The 25,510-nt window shown below is 38.5% G+C and overlaps 1 protein-coding gene across 13 annotated transcripts in view; it reads right to left on the reverse strand.

Annotated features, from left to right (window-relative positions):
* The window catches only part of PTPRM (protein tyrosine phosphatase receptor type M), a 444,086-nt gene that overhangs the window by 18,014 nt on the left and 400,562 nt on the right, over window positions 1-25,510 (reverse strand). For all 13 annotated transcript variants that reach the window (XM_039706015.1, XM_039706013.1, XM_039706011.1 and 10 more), the window contains 2 exons: window positions 16,285-16,382; window positions 3,989-4,105 (listed from right to left, as the gene is read on the reverse strand). In XM_039706015.1, the coding sequence (XP_039561949.1) occupies window positions 3,989-4,105; window positions 16,285-16,382 (215 nt within the window). The remainder of the gene's footprint in view (window positions 1-3,988; window positions 4,106-16,284; window positions 16,383-25,510) is intronic.

The raw sequence follows: 25,510 nt of genomic DNA on the forward strand, positions 1-25,510 counted from the left end.
TTATTCCCCCACTGCCCTCCACAGGGGTTTTGCTGCTGACTTCAGGGCACTACAGCTTCAGCATAATTTTCCTTATCATTTGTCTCCTTCACTGGTCTGAAAGAAAAAGCTGAATAACAGGAAATCTTTTTGCACCTTCAATCATAGGGGCTGTGTTTGTAGCCCTCCACATGCTCACCGTTCAGGTGATTTGCCACAGTCTACAAGGACATGGATATAGTGAGACAAGAATGAATGAGAAGCTGATTGTGGAAGTAATTTCCCATGTGACTTTGGGGAGCAGTCTGGATATTAGAAGTGTGTATGCTAAGTTTTATTTTCTTACTGCTTGTATTTTCCCTTCCCCCTCTAAGAATGCAGCTGCCAGTATTTTATTCTCATTAGAAATCCACAAACTGTAGGCCATCATACATAGCTCATAAGCAAAAAGCAAAATTATGGCATATCAAGTCTAGGCTGGACTAAATGTCAACAATACTAGTAACTGGTAGTTTACAGCTTTTCTTCTTAAAGATGTATTTTCTGTCTTGAGCCAGTTTGCATATAAAAGGTTTTATTTTCTTTGAATAATAAGTAATATAAGCTTCCTAATTTACTGTTATTATGCATTTGTCTGGGATTTTTAGCGCTGGAGAAATTTTGGACATGCCAGTGCTACAGGACTAGAGAGGACTTAGTGTATGTTGGAGCCTGTGATGCTCTGACAGCTCAGGCTGGGGCTCTGTGGAGACAGGGCATCTGCTCAGAGGAATATCTCATCTCCCCTGCAAATAGACATAAAAAGGCAGGCAAGGGAGAGGATTAAGAGCATATGAGGCAGTGATGTGGACGGAGGAGATCACACCCTTTAAACAGAAATGACCTCATATCTTAAAAACCACTTTTAAAATATAATGAAATCCAGGAATAGATAAAACAATCTGCATTTTAAGACAGTCTAGCAAACACATTCAAATACAAATTTGGTCCCTGCTCTCTGGGGATTTTAGAGTGTGTTAATGCATTTCTGCTACTGTAAGCAGGGCCTTCAACTCCGCAAATAGCTCTGCTTAGGTGAAGGTAGCGCCTCAAACACTTTTATATTGCTTGTAACAACTGCCCATGACCCCCAAAGAAACAAAGATCCCATAGAAAAAAGCAATGCCATGACTATACAAGCTGAGGACTGAAGTAAGTTTCGCATACAAATTCTTCATGCAGAATACAGCTGAGATTTTCAAATAATTTGCAAAAAAACAAACTTCCCCTCCAAAGCAATGTGCCTGGCTGCTACACAGATCAGGTTATGTCCTTTACGTCCTCTGCCTTAGTTGTGAACAGGCTGTCAGGCTGACTGCATTTTTGTCTGTCATTGTTAATAGCTACTTAGGAAAGGTTTTGCATACAGGATACTTTTATAATGAGTTTTCTTATTATATCTACAAAGGAATGACTTTTATATCTAGCTTTCCTGCTGGTTTCTAAACCCAAAATATCACACAACTGCATGAATCATAAAAGCATATGCTCATCTGGGAAAGACTATACAGCTGAAACAAACAGAAAATGCTGTACACTGCTAAACCCTAGGATGTTAAGAAATTCTACAAAAAGTTATGCTGCTGCTGTATTTTACTATTCATGTATGACTTATTCCTTTGAGTTAACTGTTGTGCTGTAAAGAAACTCTCCAAAGGAACTGCTTATTCACACAATGCAAAGCATATCTAGAAACAGTCTTCAAAATCAGACTGCACTTTTGACTTCAATTTTCTCAGCATTATTCCCCTACTACTCAATATCCACTAAAAAACCCCAACAAAACTGAAGTAAGTGATCAATTTATCTTCAAGCAAATCAACTTCTAAATTGTATGGGCAGGTATGAGATGTTATCAACAAGCAGAAAGCACGGTCAGAAGGGACTAGAGGTGTTGGAGAATTTGATTCCTCTGATTTTTGGAACATCTATGAGGTAGCAGGAGGCTGCAATTAGACCTTCCTTACTCCTCCTCCTCATCTTTGCCACAATGGACAAGGCCAGTTCTCTTCACTCCACCCTTGCAGTTGATATGTGATAAATCTTTAATCATTCTGGATTTCAGATGTTGTCCCCAGAAGTCACCCTGACACAGGGGGTTAGGCAAGCTAAGGCAGAGACCTTTGCAATTTTTTCCTGTTGAATTACTGAAGCTGCTGTTAGTGAAATCTTCAAGTCCTTTGGAATGGAGGCTCCAGTGTTAAGTGTCACAATACCACCTTTCAATTAGTTTTATCTGCATGTTTGGCTAGGGTGCTCTCTGTCTCATCATGCACCTTGCCTTAGCGAAGGTGAAAAGTACCAATCTCAGTACATCAAAAATGTAAACTTGAGAGAATTTTGGTGAAAGAAATGTACAGACTTCATGTTCCAGTACCACTGGAGCAGTTAAAAAATATGGAAAATAGAGTAAAAATAAATGCACTTTACTCCAACTACAGTGACACTGCTTTTAGAGGCTTACTGAAAAACTACCAACTATTAAAAAGCAGTGTCTAAATGAAATCTTTTCAGATGGAGATTTTTAAAAAGAAATAAAATGTTTAGTGCCTTTTATCTCTATCTGTTCTAATGCACTTATTCAAGACAGTTTGGTTATGTTCAACTGTAAAATCCTCTAGGTCTTTTCTTCAGTCCCAGTAAAGAAGTGAAAAGCTAACATCAAAGCATGAGCTTAAAATTTGCAGAATAGAAATCAACCAGTGCTTCATCTACTTCAAAGTGTAGCCAATGTTTCTCATCTGTTTATTAAAAATACCTAAATGCAAGGAAACAACAGGCTTGAGTGAATTCAGTCTGCAATATGTATAGTGGTAAACCTGATACAATATTTCAATTCATTCAAACCACATAATTCTATTATCATTACCCTCAGGTTGCTGTATTGATGCATATTTAAGAATTAGAATGAAGAATAAAACAGGGAAAAACCCTAATTCCTTTGTTACTCTGGATGTGTGTACAGAGACCCTGTGGGGTAGTCTTTTTGGCAGTTTCAGGTACCTGGGTGCAGGATTCTTTGATACTTCAAACCCATAAATGAATACTATTTCATCATTAGAGAGAACCAATAAATCATGGGTACTGCAACTAAATTAAAAGAAGCTTTCTAAGCTAATTGGTTGAAAATCTACTCATGGTGATGGAGCATTACTTTGGTATGTTATTAGGAATATCTAATCTTGGATAGGAGGCCCCTTCCTTGGTGTTGTGCAACTCAAATGGGTCCTGATACATACAATTCAAACCTTTCTGTCCTTTAATGAATTCTGAATGAAACTGCTAAGTTGACACAAAATGCATGGTACACTTCACCATTGACTGACCCTGTTCTCACTTTCAGTGAGTACCTTATTTGTTATTTCTATGTTTCCCATATATTGCAGCTGGGGAGCTGCAAGTTCTGCAGGCTACAAAGCATCAAACAAATGCGTGGCATTACTCTAACAAACAGTAATACAACACACCAGCTAGAACTCTCCATGTAAGGATGGATTCCACATGAAAAGGGAAATTGCCTTGAGAAGAAGAGTAATTTGTTACAACTCTGCAGACCAGGCACACCCTGGCCCAACAGAAAACTGTATTCTCCACCACAGACTTCTGAATAATGCTGCATGCAGCCTCTGGTACAGACAGAAAGTGATTGTGGGGAACGTAAGATGGGAAAGCAGCACAAATGTGTTTTTCAATTGATTGCTGGGAGGGAGGCTTCGATTTCTCTTAGGCAAGGAACATCACTTTTTCTAACTCAGGCAGGGGCCAACAGTGATGAAAAGCACAGAACAGTTGCTGCATTTGAAGAAGAAAAACACACAAAAAAATTTCCATAAGAGGGCGGTAGTAGTTTACCCAAACTCTATAAACCCAGGATGTCAGTCAAAAGATTTAACTTTCCCTTGTTCAATCTGCATGTAAGTTACTTTGGCAGATACCAATGTATTTAAGAAAACTGAATTTGGAAACTTACCTTTTCCACAGCAAATGTTCGAATCACATATTCAGCCAGCAGCTCTGTTTCTATTAGGGTAACTTTAATGTCTTTATATATCTCTGTGTCATCTGGCCAGTATTTGCAGCATTTGACCTTTAAAAGATACAAAAGAAATTAAGGTTCATTTATTTTAGAAGGTTCATACAGAATCCATTTTGCATTCTGTGCAATGATTTCTGATTTAAAGTGCAATCATGCACAGAACAGTCACATTTTCTGCACCTGTAAATGTTTGAGGGACATTGCCTCTTCTCTTTTTAAGACAGCTTTCATAGTTTCACATGAGCTTTGTGTTGTGCTTAGTGAAGTAAGGCAAACTTGTTTGGAGCACAAAGCATATTTATGCCCTGCACAGTTCAGCTATGGTAGTTGTTAATTTCCTGTGCTTTCCAAAGCAGTGTGTGCCCAGAGGGACAAATACCGCCAGAAGTTTTTTCCCCAACTTCTACTTGTTGATTTGCTTCAAAAATACCTTTCTGCCTTCTAAAATAAAAGTGTTTTGCAGACAGGAAGGAGACCTGATGGCAGTTCACAGCTTCCTCACAAGGGGAAGAGGAGGGGTATCCACAGATCTCTGCTCTGTGCTGACCAGTGAGGGACCGAGGGAATGGCCTGAATGTGTGTCAGGGCTGGGTATCACTAAAAGCTTCTTTCCCCAGAGGGTGGCTGGGCACTGGAACAGGCTCCCCAAGGAAGTGGTCACAGCACCAAGCCTGACAGAGTTCAGGAAGCATTTGGACAATGCTTTCAGGCACATCGTGTACCTCTTCAGGATGGTGCTGGGCAGGGCCAGGAGCTGGACTTCAATAATCCTTGTGGATTCCTTCTAAATAAAGATATTGTATGATTCTCTGTTTTTAGAAAAGCACCTGTTTTCTCAGATTAACTTTCCAAAGGAACTGATGCGAGGTCAAATAGCAAAACTCAATGCTTGAAGTCAAGAGCTGAGGTTTATGCCCAGGCTCTAACTATTATAACTCTATATAGCTTAACTACTAATTCACAGATAACTCCAAACATTATGGGTAGGAGTCATCTCACTTAGCTCAACCTAAACTGCTATTTTTAAAAGTGGGTGGTTTGAGGACTGTATATGATGATGTAGATACCTGACTTAAAATTTTTCTCCTCCTTCCTATTTGTGTGGACAAAGTGGTGGGCTGGGAAGCTAACACATTACTTACATCTCTCTTTTACTCTGCTTTATCATGGTAATAGTTATGCTATCACGACTGCATCTGGCCATCATCCAGTAGTGCAGTATGTGCTAGGAGTGGCATCTGTTATACATCTGCTGCATGGAACAGTTTCTCCCTTTCTCCCACCAAAGGGAAAATTTAAAATTATCTTTTAATACATGTAGATCTAGTTCACCTAAATATCCACTTAAATTAGTCAGGTAAAAAACTTGAGCACTCTAAATATTCAATGGAAAACGGATAGAAAAAAAATTAAACTTCACAACTGATAAGAATTTTCATGCAAAAATATTTGGATTACTACCATGTTTAATCCTGAGCAAAAGGTAAAACGGGTGAACATTTGTATAAGTATACATTGAAAACTGTAATGCAGCATTCAAATGATTTATTTATACAGACTCCAGGTTCAGCACAGAAAGTATTATGCAGAGAGTCAAACTCTGTCCTGTCAAGAAGAAAACAGATTTTCTTAAGCATTTGTTTCCAGAATGTCACTGATAATTGTGTACAATCTTTCTTTACTGTCTGGATAGGTGGGAGGTCTTGCCACATCACAGCAGTGACATTGGCTGCTAAAATAAAAAGTTTGTCCAGGCAGGGTCAGTAGTTTTGGCTCTTTTTCTGGCTCATTAGCAGGATAAAATTTAAATCTGAATAGAACTGAGTTGAAAGGCTGGCAAAACACAGCCCCAAATCAGGATCCTCTTCAGAGAAAAAGAGTAGCCTGGTCAGAAGCCCTGGCTCCCAGCCACAGAATTATACAAGCACCCTAACAGCTTGTTCTGCTTACACAGCTGATGGAAAGCTCCTAGAGCAGAGCTGAAGTTCAGGTAGCTTTATAAGCAGGTTCTTATTTATTTTTCTGTGCTTGCCTTTAGACCTAGTAACCACAATAGTATTGAATGAAAAAACCTTTCTTTATAGTCTTCACATTTCAGCTGGTATTAGGGGTGGTTTCAGGACGACTGGCAACAGCAGAGATCCCTTCCATGGTGAGAGGTTGGAGTGGGACCCTGGACAGTGCTCAGCACTCGTGTAACAGGAGCAAGACTGCTCCCCACACCATGCTGCAGAGCCAGAAAGCTGACATGGTGCCAGAGAGCAGAAGGATTCCATCAGCCAAGGACCAAGCTGAGGGCCATTCCCAGGATCCCTTACAACAGGATCTCTCACAAATGCACATTCATCTCTAAAACAAATTTATCCACTGTAAGCAATGATCAAATATTTCAAGAACATTAAACACTGCTGCAAGCAGTTTCGTAGTTACTGCTGCTATCTATTGTTGCATCTACTTGATATTTATTCAGATCTTATTTTGTTCAGATATATTCCCAACAATTCTCTCATAGAAGCTAAGTGAAAGACATTGAATGCTCATTATTTTGTCCGTGTTGTTAAAATAATCTAGAAAATTCACATTGTTCAAATCCCTCAGGCCAGCAAACTGACCCTTTTATAGTCATTGCCAGAAGCTCTCTGAAACAGGGTTTTCCCACCTATGGCCAAGATGACTTTTTGACTCTTCATGAAGAGTAAGACAATTCACACTGCCTCTGGGCTGGAGCAACACACAGATAACCCCTTCTCTGGAGCCGATTCCCTTTTCCTGCCTGTTCACACATCTGTTCCATAGGTGGAAGCTGAGCCACACGGAGAAGGCCAATGCACGTAGGAAGGGAGCAGCTGCAGCCGTGATCCCAGGCACAGCACTGCTCATCAGCACGTCTCTTTGTTGCTAACTTTAGCCTCGTTCCTTTCTGATGTGCTCCTGCCATCCTTGAAACATCTCTAGTTTAGCAAAGTAAACAATTGCAGGGGGGGGAAGCAACCTTGGCTGAATTAAATTGCTCTTTCTTTGAAGGAAAACATACCTGTTTCTAACTTGGTAAGTCCAGACTGTCTGGATCATGGCTAAGAACCAGGGACAATTCAGAAAGAACAATTTAGAAGAGCTCAGTCCCTGTGCTCTTACGCCTCAACTGCTGGATTTGATTCCACTCTTCTTTAAACCTTATTTAAGATGATACAGTGGAATAATTAGGGAAGCATTGGGAGATGTTGCACAGAAGTTACAGCCTTTTGTGCCTCATGCAGCTTGGGCCCACTGGGGATTTCTTACTCTGCTGCACAGGGGATTTTGGGCACGGAGCAGACTGGAGCTGAGCAGAAGGATCCATGACAACACAATTTCCTGAAAACTCTCCCAAGTGGAATAGGGGCTGTGAAAGCCACAGGAACCATGCCAGAATTCAGTCAGAGCCACAGACCAAGTGATGATTCACTCTCTAACAGAGGAAAAAAGACCCAAACCCAACTTTATTTTAATTCAGGCTTTTCTCCTACTTTTGGCTCTTCTTCTGCAATGCTATGCACGTGCAGAGCTCTGGACCTGAGAACTTCCTGGACTCCTAGTGAACCAAAAGTCAATTAAATGCATAAATATCCATCTCCCATCTCCTCTAGGACCACCCAAATAAATGCAAAGGTGTCTTAAAGACAGAAACAGCTTAACTAGTGTAAATCAAAACCACATTTATAAATGCTTATTGGATCAGGGCCTTTATTTGTATAAGAAAAGACAATTGCAACAAAATAGAATATGGTTTTACTCATTAAATATGAGAAACACTGCTGGTAGCATATGTTCAATTTTTCTTTTTAGCACAGCTTTAGCTACCATAACTTGATGAATTTCTTTTCCATTTTATAAACATTTGGTACGTGTTTAACAAAAAAGCCTTACTAACAGAAGGTTTAACTAAATAATTGATACATGGTTCCAGAACTGAATAGTAAATGCACTAGATCTTTTTTTTCCACACAGTTGCTACCATAACAGTATCGTCCACAAAGCAGAAAACATAATTTTGAAATCTCATCTGAGCAGAATTATAATTGAGAGTTTGTTCACATACACCCCACATTTATATCCTACCAACATGCCAAAAAATACAGATGTTCATCACAAGATGAGATAAAAGGATGATTGCCAGAGACATAATGAAAATGCTCTGGTTTAATCTATTCATCCCAAGGTACACTGTCCAATTGTTTCAAACATGTTTATTTTACTAATAATTTTATAAATTTGGACAAGAGAATTACCTACTTCCACCTTCTAGTTCTATCCCCCAGTAAAATAGTCTAACGTGTGAAACACGGAATTAAAAAGGAAGGTGCAAAGTTGTTGTTGCTAGTTCTAAATACAACAAATAATGTAGGCTGTGGATGGCTAATGAACACAAATTGTGACTTCTGAAGCTGTATATTTAACCATTTGGCAATGTGACACATGTAGCTAAAGGCAGTAGGAAAGTCAGGACAGTAATTCATTTACCTAGAATGGTGGAATAGGAGTAATATTACAGACTTAATATGTGAGCTGGCTGTGAAATACACTTTGCAGTCCATACAGAACAGTTTAAATAACACTGATTATTCAAAGTTTCCAATTGCCTTTGATTCTGAAATATTCTTAGTGAAAGTGTGATATATATAACTGACTATGCCCTGCATAGATTGTCATTAGTGAAGGGCAGTATTATACATTCTAATCTAAAATTAATCCTGAACTAAGTAATAACGATAAGTCAGACATAAATTTTGAAGTGAAACCTCTTGGCTATAAAATGAAACAGCCAACCTAGCTCACTGGTAAAATTTTAAACAGATTTTACAGATGTAGCTCGGATAACAGATACTTTTATTTGGCTGACTTGAACTAAAAGAACATCCAATAATTGAAAGTATTTTTATTTAAATACTTTTCAAACAAAAAATGTATTACGATATAAGAACATTTTATATGTTATAAAACAACCTTTGACAGGAGATAAAACTCAGTCTTCCTTTTTTTCATTTTCTTTTGTTTGCTTTTGAGCAAGTGTGTTATTAGTTTTATACCTCATTCTACAGTTTTCTAAAAGAGGTGTGGAAGACTATTGAGAAGTACAATATTTAAGATACTGTTTGGCACCATCAGAATAATGGGTCTCTGTGAAGTCAGCCAGAAGTCTTTATGTAGTTCACAGCTGCCAGGGTGGGGAGAGATGTCTCCATGAATTTTACTAGCTCAGTCTAACTTCTTCTTGGGATGACTCAGAGCTGAGATACCTCTCCACCTTCTGCTGCCCTAAGCTGCTCCAACAGTGCAGCCCTAAGTTACCTGGTGGGTGCACTCTCATTCAGCTTCTGCCCAGAAAAACTGGCTTTCTGGACATGTCCAGCAGCAGCCATAAACGAATGCTTTCCACCTGAAAAAATGAGTGTGACCCTTTGTTCTTAAGACTCAGTATTCTGTTAGCATGCCATCAATCTGGCAGAGTGGGTTAGATGAAATTAAGATGAAATTAAAATTAAAATTAAGGCCCAACCCTTGGTGTGGCCTTCCTTTGACCATAAAGAAGATTTGGTTTAGAAGAGCTGCTTTAGGTTAAGGCAGCCCAAGGTAAAATTGTTCCAGTGTACCTGCCTCCATTGATAATACTAACAGAGGAATATGGATTGTATCTGTATCATTGCTTATGTTGAGGCAATTTTATGCATCTCAGTACATCTCTGAAGAAGAAAAGCTGAGCACAGAACACATGAGAAGGGTGGTCCCATGCCAGGATGAAGGATGGCTAGCTAGAGCTCCCCAAAGCCTGTCTTAATTCCTGACACAACTGTGAAATCATGGGCCTGTTTCTCAGATCCTGTGCTCCAAGGACCTGATGTGTTTGCACTGAGCAGCCCAGCCTGTGCTCTGAACCATGCTTCCATTCCAAGATCAAAATCATACCATTAGCTGGGTACAGAGCACCACCTACTTAGTGGATTGCCTTCTGGCTCTAAAACCTGATCATCTGATGTTAGCTTAGACAGCTCTACATGGTACTCTACTGGGTAAAGTAAAACTGTGTCAGTGCCTCCAGGATGCTTCTACCTTCACACAGAGACTGAGAGATAATTTCAAGAGACTGCTGAGGTGAGGAGACTTGCAGTTATGAAGCCATTTTGCTAGCCCTGACATTTCAAGAAAGAACCTGAAGCCCTCCCTCTTAGCAAACTGCACCTTAAGTTGCATCCTACACCTTGGTGGCACTTCAGTTAGTCCAACAAAGGGGTCAGTGCATTTGTGTATCCTTAAACCTCTTTTGTTCATTTCTGTAAGTTAATTATCTCAATTGGATTAGTAAGCATTAAGATATTAATCTGTGTTGATTAACGTTCTTTGAAACATAGCTTTTACTGGAGATGAGAATACAACAAAACACTGAGAGCTGAACCGATGTCTGCCCTGTGTGACATGGGACAGTGCTGAATGCTTCTATCTTGATGTTCTGCTTCATGATGCTAACATTGCTAACCTGGGCACATCTTTTTTAGGCAGTTCCAAAGAGCCCTTCCTTCTCTTTCCTGGAGAACAACAAATTAAATTTTCCCTAAGGGCTACTCCCCCACTGTGTATAATGCAGTAATGTAAACTATTACTGTTTAAAAATCTAGAAAGATGAAATCTGTTTTGATGACTAGAAGGGTTCACTGACTTGAAAGATTAAAAATAGTTTTAAATTTTGATTGGTTTTCTGTTTTTCTCATTGATATTCTGCAAAAGTATAAACTGTCCTCTACTCAATAAGAGACACTGGAATTACAGTAAAACCAAAAGTATAACAACAGAATGTAATACCTTGTGCTGATGTACCATAAGCACAAGTCCCATTTTTGGGGGGTAAACAAAATTAGGAAAAAAATATTCAATGGATGGGGAAGGACACTATTTATATATTTAAGAAGTTTGGACTAGAATTATCTTGAGGAAGCGAATGGATTCATGTAACAACCTCTCCCCTCTTATTTATAAAATGTGGTTTCTTTCTTTCAGTAGAAAAGTTGAAATGAAATCTTAGTCACCAGTATGCATACAAACTCTTTGGCACACCTCCTAAGGAGCATTAACACCAGTATCCTGAATTAATTCCAGTGTAGGCAATTTGGCTTATTACATTTAGAGGCAGTTTCAATTAGACAGAGTGTTCTTCCATTTATACTAAATACAAACGGGCTGTTTGTGAGACATGCTGGAGAGTCACTGTGTTTCACCTCTGCAAGATCACAGTATTGGGTGATCTGAATCTTAAATACAATTTGAGTATACCTTTGTTCATTAGAAGCATCTTCATGGAAGATTTGCAAAAACTTGTAAAATGTTTAAGTACAAACTACTCTGTAATAGCTTTGTGATACAAAAAATTCCATTTTCATTCTAAGCATAGGTGTTAAGTCCATTGGAAGTTTCAAACAGTTTTTTTGCTGCTGCAATTACCAATGAAGATTTTTTTCCATCTGTTTCCAGTAAGAAGTTTTTGGACAAGATTTTAATTAGCAGTTTTTCTTGCATGTATAATCTCTGTTGATATCACAAATTATCAAGTAGATCTGAAGAAGATCTGGTATGTCATAAAGACTTTTGGGTTTTATTTGTTAAGAAAATATATTTGAATCAGTTTAAGAAATGTCTCTTGAATGCTGACCAGTGCTGCACATCCTGAGAACCCAAAGACATGAACATCGGGCTGTGACCATACAGGCTTTCCTAGGAAGAACAACCCTTTTCTGACACCATTTATCTTACAAGTAATGCTTTTTATAGCAAGCCAGCATCAAGGAGATATTCTCTCTGTCAGAACACTGTTGTATGGATATCCTTGCTGTTATGTGGAACTCTTTTAAGCATGAAAAGTTGAAATTATCCCCATTTTTGCAGAGAAGTGCCACATACAAAACATGTCAAGCACAGGTCCAGGAAAACAAGCCAAGGAAACTTAAACCACCAGTGTATTCTTCCTTTTCCCCTATGCAAACACAGCCCTTCTGGCTCCTGGGAGGGAAATGTCACCTGGGAAGAGTGTGAAATGACTGTTAGGAAAGTACAACACCCTTGAAGGATATGATGGCAGGGAGAGGCAGTTTGGGTAGGACAAAGGCGTGGGCACAGGCACAGGAGCTATTTACCAGTTCCTGGCTGACCTTCATTCCCCTTTGTGTCACATCCATTCTGTTGTAGTCAACCTTGCTTCCTTTCACAAAAAGGGTCTTTTGTGTGCTTATTAACACTATTAGCACTGGCTGTTTTCTAATTCCGAATAATAATTGAGAAACTCTAATTACTGTAATTACTATGCTCCTGGGGTGAGGTTTTATTTTTTATAATTATTTATAGTGATTTGGTTTGTGAATACTTTGTTACATTAAAAGCATGATAGACAATCATAAGTCCTTGCAGTGCATTTATTTATAGCTACCTCTACTAAAATTCACCAGTGCACTTCACCATTTATTAATCAGTTATTACTAAATTTCTTCTGCCTAAAGCATGTGGGAGAGAAAGCGACTACTGAAAAATGACAAATAATGTGACATGCCAAGTTTGATTCTGCCAACTAAGTATTAGTACCACCCCAACAAGAGCAAAGATGGAGGTGACAGCTAGATGGCACAATTGAATATATTCTAAATCTTCCCACCATGCCTCTTCAAGGAAGACAGAAATGTTTCAATGTGTGCAAACGCTGAAACAAATCAAGAACCACCTGAGACTTTGGCCAGTACATAAACACCTTCCCATTCCCACTGCTTTTCTGGGTCTGTGGGAGTTTGCCCTCCAGAGTGGTCTCTTGCAGTAAGCAAGATGTTTTTCTGTGTCTACGTGTCTACTTCATGATCACCCTGTGTGATCATGACATCATCACACTGCTGGATAAAAAATTTTGCTTCTTACAGAATAAACCACCAGATTATGCTAAATCTCTCAGTTAAAGATGCTCCTTAAAATTACACTGTCTTCAGTTCCTCTACCACTTACAGACATAGGCATATAGACCTCTTGCATTAATATAATCCAGAATACATTACTTTGAAACAACTTTTTGTGAGTCTTGATTCTCGTTTATGCTTTTTATCCATTAGTGCGTGGCTTAGAAAATTCTGATTCTTGGATCGTTACCATTAATTATTTGCCATTTTCTTTTTGTGAACTTCATTGTGAGTGAAAAGCTGTTGATCCCAGCATGAAGAAGACAGAAACCTTTTTACAAAGTTGCTTCAAGGGCTGCTTATTTGTTTAGGATTTTTTTTGGTAAAAGTTGTTGTCAACCTAGACCAACCTTAACAAGCACCACTTCATCATCCTTTATCAAAGAACTATTCATGCAACTCAGCAATGCTTTTTCTAAATGACTGTGAGACTTCATTTTGATTTTTAATAAACAGTCACATTCTAATGAGGTCTTCGTAAAACTGACTAAATATGTTTAGGAATCATTAGCTTAAATTATCAGTACAAAAGTCTCCTTAGGGAGCCCTGCAGATTTTGTTATAAGACTTCTGGCAGATGGATTAGTGTAACAGCTCAAGCTAGTTCTGAATTTCCACACAAGCAGTGTAAATGTGAGTGACTGGGTAACAGGCTACTAGATGAAGAGCTAAATGTCCCTCAGGTGGGTTCATTAAAGAGAGAAAACAATCAAAACACATTTCGGTGCCATTTAAATACCAGGTGCACAGCAGTCTGCAGGTGCCAGAAACACTGACAAGGGTCCCTCACTGGAACACACAAGAGCTTAAAGGGATGTGCAGTTCTGACAAGTGTGCCTCAGATAATGACAGATATTGGCAGATGTACCTGGACCCTGCTGGAGGGTAATGGGGGACTGAGTCATTTGCAGCAGGTGCCTGTATTAGGGACAGCCTCATGGTGATTCCTCCAGCAGCAATTAAAACAGTCCTGATGCATAATGCTCCAGGGCAAGAAGCAAGTTCCTAGCACTGATTTAATGACTATCCAGCCAGTACTGAAAAACAAATACAAATACGCCCCCTCAATGATTAATTCATGAAGGCTGTACACCGTGTGGTAAACGTTAAATTCTGAAAATTCCTGTTTCCTGAAAATGCAAAAAAATTTTCCTCCTTGCTTACCATGGGTCAACATGCTTAAAATGTAAAAATAAGAAACCACTATAAATCTTACAGAAGTGATAGCAATAGAAATAGAAAACCTCAAGTTTGGGAGGGTTATAAAGGTTTGTCCTACAGGAATGCTACCAAAAGTCCATTAAAATTATTGCTACTCAAGGTGGCACAGAGCTTGTGTTAGGAGTTGTGGGACAGATGGTATGTTTGCAATTTGCCTCCTTGCTCCTGATGATTCCAGCTCTGGGAGTGGCACAAAAACACCAATGGAGGAGTGAGTGCACTGTTCTGTGGCTCATACGATTTTTTCTCCATTAAAAGCTCGTTTTAATTTCTGCTCTCTGATTTCACCTATGCTGGCTTCTAGAGCAAGTGAGAACAAAATAATTTCTATTGCTGACGGAAACAACAAAGCTGTAGATCTGTATCCCACTAGGACTCTTGCACCCTGAAGAAATCTCCATGGTGGCACAAAGCATTCCTTGCTGCAGTGGGAATGTGCTGTAAGCAGAGGCTGCCAACACTGGCACCAAGACTGGTGTCTCCCTTGCTGACATCTGACAGTTCACTCTAATTGGCACTTCCAAATACTGACTATGGGAAAACAGCATGTGGTTTCATGCAGAATGCTGTTTTTGCTCTCAGGCTTGTTTATTCATACCCAGAAAACATCCCTTTTTAAGTTGTTCGCTTGGGCACTTATGAATGTGTATAAAGCTTTAACAAAGAGGTTTGCTGGAGAGCTTCCTATTCTTACAAATCCATCCATTTTGAAATGATACGTGACTATCCAGCTATTTCTACCTTCTTCCTCACTCAAGGGACTGCATTTTGAAAGCAGCCTCCATGATCCCTCTTTGTCTCTGCAATTAGTCGTACATGTGCTCCTGCAGCAGGTGTTAATTGCAGTCACAATCCCCATCTTTTTTAAATCTAAAAATAATACTGGCACCTGATCTGTAAGCAGGCTTGGGCAGACAGATATCTAACTGTTAGGATTTATATTATCTGTTCACAAAGGACATAAGGAAGAATAAACTGAGATTGTAAAACTGGACTTGCTCAAAAGGACTTCAACTCACACCACATAAACAGTGCTCTCTCCTAATGCAAATGGGCAGAAGGGGTATCACACACCACCAGTGTGAAATTAAAAACATCTCTTAAAACCGTGCTGCTCATACCAAGATGCGTGCACTTGACTTCTTATTTCAACACTTTACAATAATTCACAATAATTGCCACAGTTCCCATAAAAGCAGTGGGATTTCTTTTCATATCAAATGAAAGTTATATGCCAAATTCCTAAGCAAATTTTCTTGAAAAAAACATCCCAGATGAGAACTAAGACAGCAGTGCACAGACAAAGCAGTAAATGAAAAGACTCACTTACTGGCATTTGTGTGAAACACAGAAAAAGGTTCCATTCAATACTTGTTGAAAACAAAATTAGCCATAACAACTAGAGTAGGAGGCCTACTTTAGAAGTCACCAAGCAAAGAAAGAGCATTACACAGTATCAGTGAGGTAACTCAAGCTTTCCTTTACTATCCAGCACCCCAACACGACCTCCTCATCAACAAACAGCGCACAAATATGTAAAACTAATTTTTTCTGTTTTAGTCCAGAAGGCTTTCAGGAAGGAAAACCCAAACAAGCCAGACCAATTTACAAATATACCAAGAAACAATTTCATAGTTTAGCTACTTTTCTCAGACATCTGTTTCAGAATGACAGTCCCTTAGTCTTCCTTAAAAAAATAAAGAGATGATTCTATACCTTGTTCTGCAACAAATTTACTGACTTTCTTAAGAGAAATGGCACATCTGAGATATGTACAAACATATGACACCTCCCCTCTTTGTCATTCTTTGCAGACTCTGTTGTACAGAATACAGCTTTATTAGTTACTTTTTCATGGTGCTAATGGTAACAAAGCCAAGCATCCAAGGCATGTTTAAAAATAATTGATAATGAACCTCTCAACACAGGCAGTCATACATATTTTATGTGCTATACTTAGCATGTAAGAACCTTGTTGGTCTGTTATTTAATTTTGAAAAGCAAACACCTTGGATGCCTTTCATCTTTTTAAGTACAAAAACCACTTACCCTTCCCACTTCTACGAGATTAGTAACCATGATTATGCTGGCTGTGTTTTCATGCCATACCATCCTCCAGAAGTCATATATTGTCTCCTGCATTGGTCCTGAAACAATAAATCAAATGAAAGGTTACTACCTGAAAGTCTCATGATTGGAAGCTTGTCTCTGGGGGACTTTGTGAAACCGTGACTGTACACATATATTTGTATCACTATCATCATATTTTTCATTTAGGGTCGGTCAATTTCTTTTCTGTCATCCTACCTATCTGCATTTAAGTATTTTTCTCCTGAAATAGTGTTCTGAAAGAAAGTTAGTTCTCCAGCACTTAGGTATTTATCTCCATAATACCCAGAAGTGGAATTATAAAGAATGGATAACATCACTCTTTCTTTTAGCAATTGGATGATAACCTAGGGAAGGTATATCTGGAATGAAATGAGTCTCAATGGAGTATGTGGCCTTTCCTCGTTTCTAATATTTTTCTTAGTGTTCACTATTTATCAAATTAGCCCAGCTCCTAAATTGTAGTTCCTGAAGTGAGACAGAAATTATAGTTTTTTTGCTGCAGTGTATCACTTTGCAAAACAGTGGGGAAAGTGGCAAAGAAACCTGATGTGCCACAGCAGCAGATCCTCTGCAGCGCTTTCCCCAACCCGTGTGCTTCTGTTCATGAACATACAGGGCTTCCTCCAGCATCATGCTGAAGCTGGGTACCAGCTCACAGGAAATGCTACAGAAATGCAAAATGTTGAGAAAAAAAACCACATCTCTTTGGTCCTTTCTGTTTGTAGCCTGTACATCTTACCCTTGGTGCTCAGTGTGCCACCCCAATTTTAAACCAGTGCTTTAAAATCACTGAGCCAGTAAGAGTAAACAATATAAACTATAAGCTTAACATCCATACTGAATCCATTACCGAACTGTCACACTGCAGCAAACAATTAGGGGCTTATTTAGAGGAATGACTTAAATCTAAGCTAATTGGAGAACAAATGGATAATGTATTGCCCTAATGTTCCTTTAGTAAAGAAGCCAACACTCTTCAAGCATTACCAAACCATACATTAACAGATTCGGGCAGTTTGGCATCCACGTTGTGTACTTTGATCTCCCTTTGAAAATAAAATATTCACTCTGAAATCAAGCATTTAGCGGAAAACGTAGTAATATATTATTACTATATTGTCACAGCAGAGGGCTTGGGCCAGATGGTATTTAAAGATCCCTTTCATCCCAAACCATTCTGTGACTTTTTTTGTGACTCTCTGATATTATAGGCAAGCCAAAACCAACTCACTAGGCAAATAACATCACAGTTATGACATAACTTTAATTTAAGAAAAAACTCTTGAATTTTTAAAAAACTACTTATTTACAGCAATTCCAAATTACAGTTTTTCCACCCAAAATTTGCACAGATCATTTAAAGAAGCTATGTATTCTCTCCCTTATTTTATCTGTCTTTAAAAATGATGCATAGATCATGAGTTTCATAGGTCTCCTTATATATTTCCTTATAAGTTTCCATGAATTGCTTTCATTGTTCATGTAACAGGAGATAAACCCATTTAAAACAACAGGAAACTGACTGTTAGAACACAAGAAATGTCAGAAAATCTTAAGAGTAGAATTAACAGCAGAATCTCAAGCTACAGTTTCTGAAATTACTAAATTCAAGATAATGTTAGAGCTGCAAAACCGAACACTTTTATTTTCTTTTTTAAACTGACAGCACAGTACAAGTGAACCTTTTGTGAGATTTCATTCTGAACTTCAACAATAGTTTAATTGTTCTCCATCATATGGAAATTTACAGCAAGCATTTTACTTCTACCTAAGTGTCCTGGAAATGTGATACTGTCATGGTCCAAGTGCAATTTTGAATGTCACAGTAATATAATTAGTATATATTGTAGTGAAAGTTTAGCTTGTTTGTGTTTTAATATTTTAGGATTCAATGTAGCTTTCTTTCACAATTAAAGTCACAACAGCATTGGAAAGGTTTTGTGCCAGCCTCTCCTACTGATTATAAGGAATCAGAGTATACTACTCACTCTAGGAAAATACTCTGTGTATAGCTTCTTCCTTCCTCTCAAATTTGAAACAAATACTCAGCTCAATTACTGCTATTGTCTTTTAAGGAGCATAGCTAAAAGTAGGCTAGGGAAAGATGGTTTTTCACAGAGTAGTGTCCTGGAAAAAGCCTTCAAGTTCACGACACATTATTAACATTACACTTGATCAAGGACAAAAAAATAACATTATTGCTTCAAGAATCCTGGTTTAATGGAGAAAATCTAGATGGCTCCCCTGCATTCTGTCTTCATAGGACTCTGTGATGTTTCAATAAATTTAATCTGACATATTTTTGGTAATGCTGCAGGAAAAGTAAATGTTCTACACATCTACACAGGTCTCGTCCCCTTGCAAGAAGCCAGAATCTTTGAGACACTGTGGGGCAATGTAGCAAGTTTCTTTATATGTTAATTCAGTTTTCTTTCCCACAGATTCACTTGAGATACAAGACAGTTAGGCCCTACATTGTAACAGCCATTTCTTTTTGACAGCTCTGGGATAACCTGCAACAATTTAATCCTGATTTCTTTTTTCCCTACATACTGCATAATTTGTGCTGTGATTTAAAGATTCCTACAACTGGGAAGAGATCCTAAACACTAATTTATTCCTGTAGATTTTGAGTTTTTCATTCTCCATAAAGAAAAAAATAAATTAGAAGAAAAAGAAATCTTTAGGAAAAGTAATGGTTTTTTGTAGGCCAGAGAAAGAGCTGAGCTATAACAAGTTTTTCAAGCTTGATTCTAAGTGTACTTCTAGAAGAAATGCCCTATTCTGCAGTGCAGAGTATGCTCCTGTCAATCTTACTACCCAAATAAAACAACCATAATTAAAAGGGCTTGACAGGACTTCCTGCTCTCCCTTCATATTCTCCCATGTTTTCTTGCTTTTTGGGTCCAATTGTTACACGTAGCCTCTAAACTTCTTTCATGTTCAGGACATGGGAAAAAAAACAACCCCACCCCAAAACCTACGTTAAAATCTCAGAAAGTAATTCTTCCACATCCCATTTTTCTTTACTTCTTGACATTTAAAAACTATTTTCTGACATATTAATAAATTATTACTTGTCTCCAGCAAGAATTGAAAAGCATTAGAGGCTAGGTGGGGGTTGTGGGATTTATTGTCCTGAAGAACTAAATTATTTGATTCCAGAGACTTGTGGTAGGAGGAGAAAGAGTCTATAATTGTTCTAAGCATCAGCTTAACAGATGTGTGCACAATAGGCAGAAAGGTTATTCTCAGCAGTTTCCCCCTTGCAGGAGGAGAAGGTCTGAAGAGAAGGTACTGCGCTACTCGACAGAAAGCCTGCGGCACACCCCGTTAGCTCCACAATACAGTACTTGCTATCAAAGATCTCTGCTGTGAAAAAACAGAGATCACCAACATACTGCAACCAGAAGATGAAAAGCAAAGGAAGATAAGAAAAAGAAATCAACCCTCCAAACCCCTAGCTAATTAAATGCGTTATTGAAAAATTCAACAGAAACGATTGGTTGTGTATATTACAACCACTGGTTCTATTACCAGCAGTAGTTAGTTGCTGCTCTGGGAACAAAAACATATTAGAAAATGGAACATCACAAAGCTTTTATGAATGGTTTAGACTCTTTAACACTGCATTGTAACCAGAGTTTTCTAGTTCCTCTATTTTTCCTTCCTGTTGTGAAAACCACATCTAAAAACTGGTATTGCTACTGGGGCATGAGATCAATTTGAATGTGATGAACTAGCCCAGAATACAGCAAAAAGTGTTCAGGTGTAGGGAATAAAGCAAGCACATGAAGAAAGAAGTAAAGCCTAAATCCTGAAGCACACATAGCACTTACAGAGGACTTTTTGGGTCATTTTGACTTTGGGTCATTTTTCAATTTCTAGAAAAGCAAGCAGCTTAGACAAGGAACAAATAGCTGCTAAAATATTTTTCTAGCACAGAATGTCAAATCCACAAGCTAACATTTGGTCCACCTGAGACCAAGTTCAGTGATACATATTAAACCTAGACATGTGCAGAAAATGAGCAGATACCCTTAAGCTGCAAAGGCTCCCCATGGACAGTGCATGGATGGTGGGAACCATAAATATGTGCTAATAGAGGCAGGGGACTGACAAGATGCAAGACTTACACCTGCAGCAGTTAAATTCCATCTTGAAAAGAGAGCAGAAATACCCTCACAGTGAGTAGCCACAACCACAGTGCATGAGGAGGGGATTATAAAATGGTCCCTTCACCTCCTGGTTACTGCAGTTTCTGGTAGCAATGATAACTGCCTTCACTTTTTACTGAAGGAAAACCTGCTGCTTGCTGACTGCCTACAGCTGGACTACTGAAAGACACTTAGCTAATATACCTACTCAGAGAGAGATGCATTTTAGCCCTCATTATTTTACTATGCATGTTCCCTTCAAAATGAACTTGAGATACAGTGAGTGTTTTCCTATTAAGAGATATGGCTGCACGGCAACAATAACAACAAAAGCCCAGAAGCAATGATTCCCTTTGCAACTACAGTGTCAAAAAACCCCAGAGCCATTATTATGTAGCAGAAATTGTCTAAAATACACTCAAAAGCATAAAACCAGAGGGGAATAAAATACAGGGAGAGGAGACTACAAGGTAGTAGGTTAAAAATTTCAAGAACACTCATTTTCCTAATAAACCTTTTGGGACAGACATAGCTGTTAGTAGGATAATTTATTTCACAGGAGGAAAGAAATTTAAAATTTGTACTGCCAGTCCAGAGATCTGATAATCCACAAGAATGTGTTATTTGCTCTTTCAGCCATGCTAGAATTTGGAGGTAAATATGCCTTCAGAAAAAGGTATGTAACAAACTGCAGCTAATTGTCACTGTACACTATAAATGTCACTGACTGCAGGCAAGGGAACATCTCTCATAAATGGAATACATTTTTTTCCTACTCGATAAGGCAATTTGCCCAAGATTTTGCCAAAAGGAGTTTTCAGGTGCATCATTATGTGACCAAGTTTTCATGACTGTTCAGTCCTGTTAGTCTCCCAATTACTTCATGGGAAGCTCATCACTGGTCAGCAGCTCTGCAAATCTGGACGCCTCCTTAGGTGACCAGGTGTAGGCTAAGGAGTCTTAAGATTGAATTCTAGTTTTTCAAAAAGTAACCTGTCTTCATCTTGCTATCTAAAATAGTCAACTTACTATAAAGAAATGTTACAGATCCAGCAGTGCTGACTTAGTTAACCTGCAAAATAAACTGCTGGTTCAGTATTTTTTATAGTTCCATGGCCACACAGCAGCACAGCTGTTGCTGAATCATCTTCACCTTCCCAAATGAGCTGGTTTCTGGAATGGAAGGTAATTTGAAGATCTGCTCAATTGCTGATAATCTGATTTGTCAGGGGCAGTCTTCACCATGTGCTTGTTGAAAACTCATGGTATAGCATCTGTTGAACTTTCACTCATGCTTCCAGGAGCTCTTAGGATTTAATGCCTCTGTGAAGTCCAGAACAAAACTCTGCTAAAACTTCAAAAACTCAGGCAAAGATTGTGCAGTCTTTTCTCTTTCAAAATAGGTGTAGACATTTGTTTTCTATTGTAACATATACACTTAACTTTAAAGGTTTACACAAGAGCATTTTCATAGGCACAGCATGTGTGTTCCTATTACTTTATTACAATAATGTTCCTATTATTATGAACAATTTTGATAGCTGAGACACAGCTGAAGTCAAGACATCACTACACCACATGGGCCCACTGCTTACCACTAGCTATCAAAATGCATACAGATCAGTCTTTTGTGGGTTTACGTCTCAAGAAAATAATGAAAGAGAATCAGCTCACATAACCTGGAAGTCTTCTAAATGCTTTAATGAAGTCCTCTGAAGTCTGTTCCAGAAACTAAAATAGCATTGAGGGTAAAAGGTACTCCAGTGTCATCTACCTGTTCACTTTTACTGAAGTCTCCTCCAGGCCTATCACTGTAAGAATTAGCACATTAAAAAGCAACAGACATTTGTACTGGCAAAACTTGGTCACTAATGCTTCAGTGTTATTTATTAATTGCTAGTTTCTAGTTGTCATACACATTTTATGCACTAAAGAATATCAAGGAAATAAATAAAACCCCTGCAATGAGCTGAAAAAACCCATGTTTTGCTTTTATCCCTTTATTTCATTTGAATTAATATTTAATTCCAATGTAGAGTGTGATGACATTTGAAAAGCACTTTCTAACTCTAGCCTTACAAGTATTAATTATTACATACTCTTCAAAAGGGCTATATTGTAATTATATAGCTATGCTGGATTTCCTGATAAAATCTTCCTTAAAAATGTCTCTTGCCTTGGAAAAAATATAAATAAACAAAGTTGTGGATGGCTTACCAATGAGGCTGATTCCCTATATGTATGTTAGACCAGCAAGGATGCCTGAGGCTGTGGCTACTCTCATGTGAGGGATGGAAAATATTCTGCCCCAGTCTTAGACCTTATTTTAACAATTCTTTCATTGTAGTAGATTCAGAGATTGCACAGAGAGAAGCCAACTGCTTGCAGAGGCAGTAATGGCCTCATAGTCAGCTGAGAAAAGACACCTGTTTGTAAGCAAAAATTCTACTAGAACTTAATTCAAAATCAAATAGAATTGTTTCTTTTCTCCTAACACTAGTTTTAACCCAGGCTTCCGAACATACCAAGCATATCAGATATATGTGAGTTGCAGCCAGTCTGCCATTTCTTTTTTTGGCATTTTGCAATGATACCATCTTATAATGCTTACCCCCAAAACACCAGTATGCAGCAACAATGCTCAACAGTAAGCCAACTCAGCTATACTCATATAGGTTAATCAGGACTCAAATACAAATTTAAAATGTGCTTTTCATTATTTCCTTATTTAGATGGATTGTCAATAAGAAACAGATCTGACTGAATCCTGTTAGCTTGACATTTATGGAAAATGCTGCTTATATAGCGAGCTGAAATGCTTTATTGGGACAAATCCTGCCTAGCGCAGCTACTGGCAATGTAGAGGCTTTCTACTGTATCCTTTGCTCTGGAAAAACACAGCTTTCTCTCATTACCAGCCAAGGGACAGCACAGTGAATAGTAATTGGCTGATTTTCAAGCACAAACTGAATCCTACCTGCTCTGAGCTAGCCAGTCAGCCAGCCCTGCTGCCTGCACACTGCTATATGCGAAAATTGGCTTTCAGAAAATGAAATGTTCAAAGTGCTTTCAAGTCCCATTAGCTTTCAACAAGGCTTAGATTACTAAGTGACTGTGGAGCATGTGGAAATTTTATGTATAGCTCCCACGAGACTGACCAGTCTTTGGCTGGCTTTCTATACCACCTACTCCTGTATTTAAGGAGTCAGCACTAGACCTCTTAGAGGAAAAAGAATACAAGAAGATCGACCTGTAAATCCTCCATCTCTTTCCAAAAATAAAAAGAAAACAAAACCATTGTATTTATGTATTTACAATGTGCAGTAATGAGGAGCCAGAGTCCCACTGTTTTATGAAATAATGCAAGTGTTTCACAAATAGCTAAAATAAAACACCCCTCCATTTTGAATTCCCAGTTTAATACAGAGATACTTGAAAATATAATCCTTTGAGCAATGATAAAACTGATTACTCCAGAGATTTTTTCCTTTAAAATTGCTCATTTCATAAAACTAGCTAATTGGTTTGAAAATGCATATTTTCTAAATACATGTATATTCACATACACATCAGCTGTTGGCTAGAGCTGGATCATTCTTCTTGTTGGCATTTCCTCTGCTCCTATTCTGCAACGATTCTGTGGCTAGTCAGATGGAGGAATGTGGTATTTACTCTCTGGAATATCATATGGCATCTTCTTTATTGATACAGATCTAACTGGGCCAGAACAGTGCCCATCTCAATGCATTATTTTGTCTGCATTATGGTGCTATCTAGAAATCCCAGCCTGGGACTGGAGCTCCATTGCAGCAGAAGACCATTACATATGAAATGCCCATGAATACACAGAAGGTGTTCATGCCCCTCACAGTCATAAGAAGCCAAACACACCTTGAAAGACAACAGAAGCAAGGCAGGGTTTGAACAACCTGAACAGTGTTGGTACAATACACAGCAACTACAGCATGACTGCTTCTACCGTTCCTAAATCATCTTACCTGCTCCTGCTCCATGTTAGTATTTCCACCATTTTCAGAAACAGCTCATTGCTGAACTTATTTTAAAGGCTGTGACCACACTTTATTTGTGCACTCTTGACAGGTGCTATTTAAGACATTTTTATACCACTACAGCTAATGCTGCCAGCTAAGTTGCCATCTAATAAAGTGTTACACACTTATTGATTGACATTTCTCCACGGTTAGATTTCCAATACTAGCTCAGTTTGTTCTATTTGAACAAAATAAAATGAAAATGTCATATGGTTTTCCAAAGAATAAATAGCACATTTCCACAACACCTTTCCACACTAACTCAGAGAAGTACTGCAGACTGGTAACAGAGGAACTGGCAGCAACAGAAATTGTCCAGATTTAAACAGTTAGCCTGAGATGAGACAAAGCTGAATGCAATAAAAGCAGTGTATATAGTACTACTGTCCATGTATGCACCCTTATGCCACTCAAGAGAGCTGCTTGTTCTGATCTTAACTGCAGGAAACTAAAAAAAAACCCAACCAAACACTGTAGTTGTAGTTGAATGTTGTTCATCCAGTCTAACTGAAGAATTCCTTCTTTCATATAATTTGCTTGCCCCACAGCAGAGATGTTAAATGGTCTGTTCCTCTCATTAACAATTTCTCAGACTGTGTAAATCCAGCATCTTCCAAATTCTGAATTACATGTAGCAGTCCAGGGTGCTAGGAATTCCCTAGTGAGGGCTATGTGGGATACCTGAGTAATGCCAGAGCCTTAAATTGTTACCTTGCAGCTTTTAAGACAGCACTGCTAGACAGTGGCTTGCAGAGAGTGCGCTTCAGGTTTTTCTTCTATGGAACAGGAAAGCTTTGAAAAATGTAATTGTAACTAGAGGCCTCAATGTATTTTCTGACAGAGGGTACTGGCTACAGAGAAGTAACTCTCGCTCATACATGGACCTTCTTTCACTCTATATACTACAGATATTTTAATTGCTTAATTATATTCAAGTGTGTGAGAAGAACGATG

Source organism: Passer montanus, unplaced genomic scaffold, assembly GCF_014805655.1.
Source record: "Passer montanus isolate IOZ18808 unplaced genomic scaffold, ASM1480565v1 scaffold19, whole genome shotgun sequence".
Classification (NCBI taxonomy): domain Eukaryota; kingdom Metazoa; phylum Chordata; class Aves; order Passeriformes; family Passeridae; genus Passer; species Passer montanus.